At 39.5% G+C, this 3,227-nt stretch overlaps 1 protein-coding gene across 1 annotated transcript; it reads right to left on the bottom strand.

The window, feature by feature from the left end:
* Positions 1–548: 548 nt before the first annotated feature.
* Positions 549–2,764, bottom strand: si:zfos-741a10.3 (uncharacterized protein LOC796591 homolog). Its single transcript, XM_060063721.1, has 4 exons — positions 2,621–2,764; positions 1,771–2,076; positions 1,247–1,351; positions 549–1,009 (listed from the first exon to the last, which is right to left on the bottom strand). The coding sequence occupies exons 1-4, from the start codon at positions 2,667–2,669 to the stop codon at positions 822–824; spliced, it is 648 nt and encodes a 215-aa protein (XP_059919704.1). The 5' UTR covers positions 2,670–2,764; the 3' UTR covers positions 549–821.
* Positions 2,765–3,227: the final 463 nt, after the last annotated feature.

Raw genomic sequence — 3,227 nt, 5'->3', positions numbered from 1 at the left:
CAATAACTCCATACCATTACATATCGACATTCAAGGAGCAAAGATGAGACGTCGTTGTGTGGTGAGAACTGATAGAAAATCGTAAACAACAACAATCGCCGGTGGGGAGAAGCCATTTTTCCATTGACTGGAAGCCTGCTTTATTTATTGTAGGTTACAAAAAATAAAGAAAATGGCGGCATTGTTGTTGTTATCGATTTTCTATCAGTTCTCACCACACAACGACGTCTCATCTTTGCTGCTTGAATGTCGGTATGTAATGGTATGGAGTTATTGAAACTTACTACGTGTAAAAAAGACTAGAAATTGAATGTTTATTTTTAAGCCTCGAAAGTTGCACTGGGTGCCTTTAAGTAGTTTTATTGAGTGTGTCATGTGTGTTAACCGCTTAACCTGGGCTCCCGTCTCGTCCTTCCCGCGCTGCTAGAAACTATACATTCAATTTTATTCAAAATAATATATTTCATACAGCTGAATCCAAGCACCTTCACGTAGCCTACATAGAAGTGGTTTCACAGATTCAGATTTCAGGAGTATTGGCTCATATTAATCTTTATCTGTGTTTTTATTAAACAGGAGAAAGGGTTATAGACATAATTAAAATAACAATACAATAATTAACATGAAAGCAGATGTGGTGTAAAGCATAAAAAATTATGTAATGTCGGCATAGCCAAAATTTCCGCCTGAATGTCCAAATAGAATGAATGCTGAATCATCAGAACGTAGGGGGCCAATGACTTTGTCTTTCAGAAGCCACGATGGGAGTGTCAGTAAAAAGGTTGAAAATGTCTATGCGTCCTTCTGGGTGTTCACAGCATTCAGGGCCTCGTGCTCTGGGGCTGAGCGTACACACACTCGTCCACATTGGTCTCCAGCGTCCGCCTGGGGCCTGGAGCCTCCCTGACCGCCCCGTACTCCACCTCCCCCTCCCCCTCCTCTCTCCGCTGCCCCCGACGCTGGAGCACAGAGACGTCTGCGTAGGTTACATCTTCCGCTTCTGTGGTGTCTGCGGAGAGGAGGGCGGCACGAATGGAGAGGAGCAAATGAGGAAATGAGAGAACAGAACGCCATCCAAGAATAGTTACTAATAATAATAGTTATTATCGAAGTACCGCCTTCAGAATGTCCTCCTAGACTCTGGTTGGCGTTCCGTTCTATTCCAGTCTTCGACCGTTACGTTAGTGCGACATTATACTGTAGGCTAGATTATTCTGTACATTGTCTCAGCAAAGGGGCTTCGTACCTCTTGAGGTTTTGTGCTTTTTTGCGCAGTAGACTCCCAATGCTACTATCAGGAGCAGAGCCATCGCTGACAGGGAACCAGCGATTATAGGGACGAGGGCTGTGACTAAGAAAAGTATGGCACAGTGAACAACATTTATAAATAAATATGACTATATATATATATATATATATATATAAAATAACAAACGGGTAGGCAGACTATAGCGTCCTCTTCTTCATTAGCTTAATGTCTCATTAACTATGGTGGATATTAAATTCCATTTTAATGATTGATGACAGCTATTTATTTATTTATTTATGTTTGTATATATATATATATGCGTTTTTATTTTAATATCTATGGGCTAGTCTGTTTACCCGTTATATTGAAGTTTAATAATCCCAAAGCGGCCTCAGGGCATAAGGTTTTGTTGTCTCCGTGAACCCACTGTGATAGACTATGTGTTCCATTAGATGTGCAGTTCACATATGAACCCTGGTTACAAATAACTACTGCTACTGAAATAAGATATAGTTCCTCACCTTGAATGGTTAAATAACATTCAGTGTATGCTACTTGCTTCCCATCTGCATCATGTACTTCCATTGAGTATTCACCAGTGTCTTTCATGTTGACGTCCTTTATAGTAAATATTCCAGTACTGACAATAAATGAATATCTGCTGTCTGTTGTCTCACTGCGGTTAACAGTAACATTGTTTTTCTTCAGTTTGTAGATATAATCTTGTTTGGTCTTAGTAGACAGCAGGACCTCCACAGTTCCTCCCAGAGAGCCAAAGCACTGGGTGATGATGTGTGGCTGTGTGGCGTTGCAGAAGGTCTCCACACCTGGAGGTTTACAGAGGACAATAAGACAATACAGGAGATATAACTCACTGAGATACACAGACCACCTCTCACTATTACTGTAAGAACTCTCTTATTACCATTACTATAAAGGGGTGGACATTTTGAATACAATGTGTGCCATTGCAGAGAGGCACATTATACTCATATATATTGAAGGTTGAAAATTTTAATATTTCATTAAATGTTGGATTTGATATACATAATTTCCATATGATTTTCATGAAAATACCCTACCCCTAATACTCTCTATAATATGTGGGAATACTGTTGTGTTTTGCAATTACAAAGGAGAAGTCACATTGTGGGGAAGTCAAAAAGAAAATGGCAGAGTAATGATTAATGATATTTAACAATAAATAGATTCAATTTATCCCGAATTAACACACGATAAAAGCTAAATTGGTTTAACCCAACAAATATTGTAATGACACTCATTATGTTTAAACCAATTAAAACTATAGCTGACTAAATTACATGAAATACATTAAGATTTAAAACAGTAATAATGCCATAAAGATCTCACCATCAGCCACACCAATTAGTAACAGCAGCACAGCCCCCATGTTGAGCATCTCGACCTCAGTGTGGTCTCAGTGGAGTCCAGGACTGGAGTCTGTTCACTGGAACACACAACCCAGCCCATATGAGACACACATGTCCTCACAAAAGTGGAAGTAGTGCAACCGCTGAGCAAACTTTATCATCACCATAACTGAACTAAAAGGGACATTCCTTTATTAGGATGAAAAGGTTAAACTGTACTGTGATACTGGGCATCTTCAGAGATCCAATAATAATCGTACAATCCCTAAAATCAATAATTATTCATAGAAAGAAATTAGGAAATCAATTATGAATTCATGTTAAAATCTAAGTCCACTGTTTTAAAAGTTATTGAAGGACAGTGAGGAGGGCAGGGTGTTGGAGTCCCAGCCCAAAGGTTCAGGGTCCAAACACCACTGCAAGAAGCCCTACCTCCCTACTTATTAATATGACTCGGGAAAAATAGTCGCTTTAGAGGACAGTGTTTGCTAAATGACTGAACTGAAGGTTAAACCATGATGTCTCTGTTGTACTGTCAATGTGAAGAGATCCGTTTCATTCTTTGCTGGTGGACCCTTGCTCGTCAG

Source organism: Gadus macrocephalus, chromosome 10 (genome assembly GCF_031168955.1).
Source record: "Gadus macrocephalus chromosome 10, ASM3116895v1".
Lineage (NCBI taxonomy): Eukaryota > Metazoa > Chordata > Actinopteri > Gadiformes > Gadidae > Gadus > Gadus macrocephalus.
This window is presented reverse-complemented; position numbering and strand designations above follow the sequence as displayed.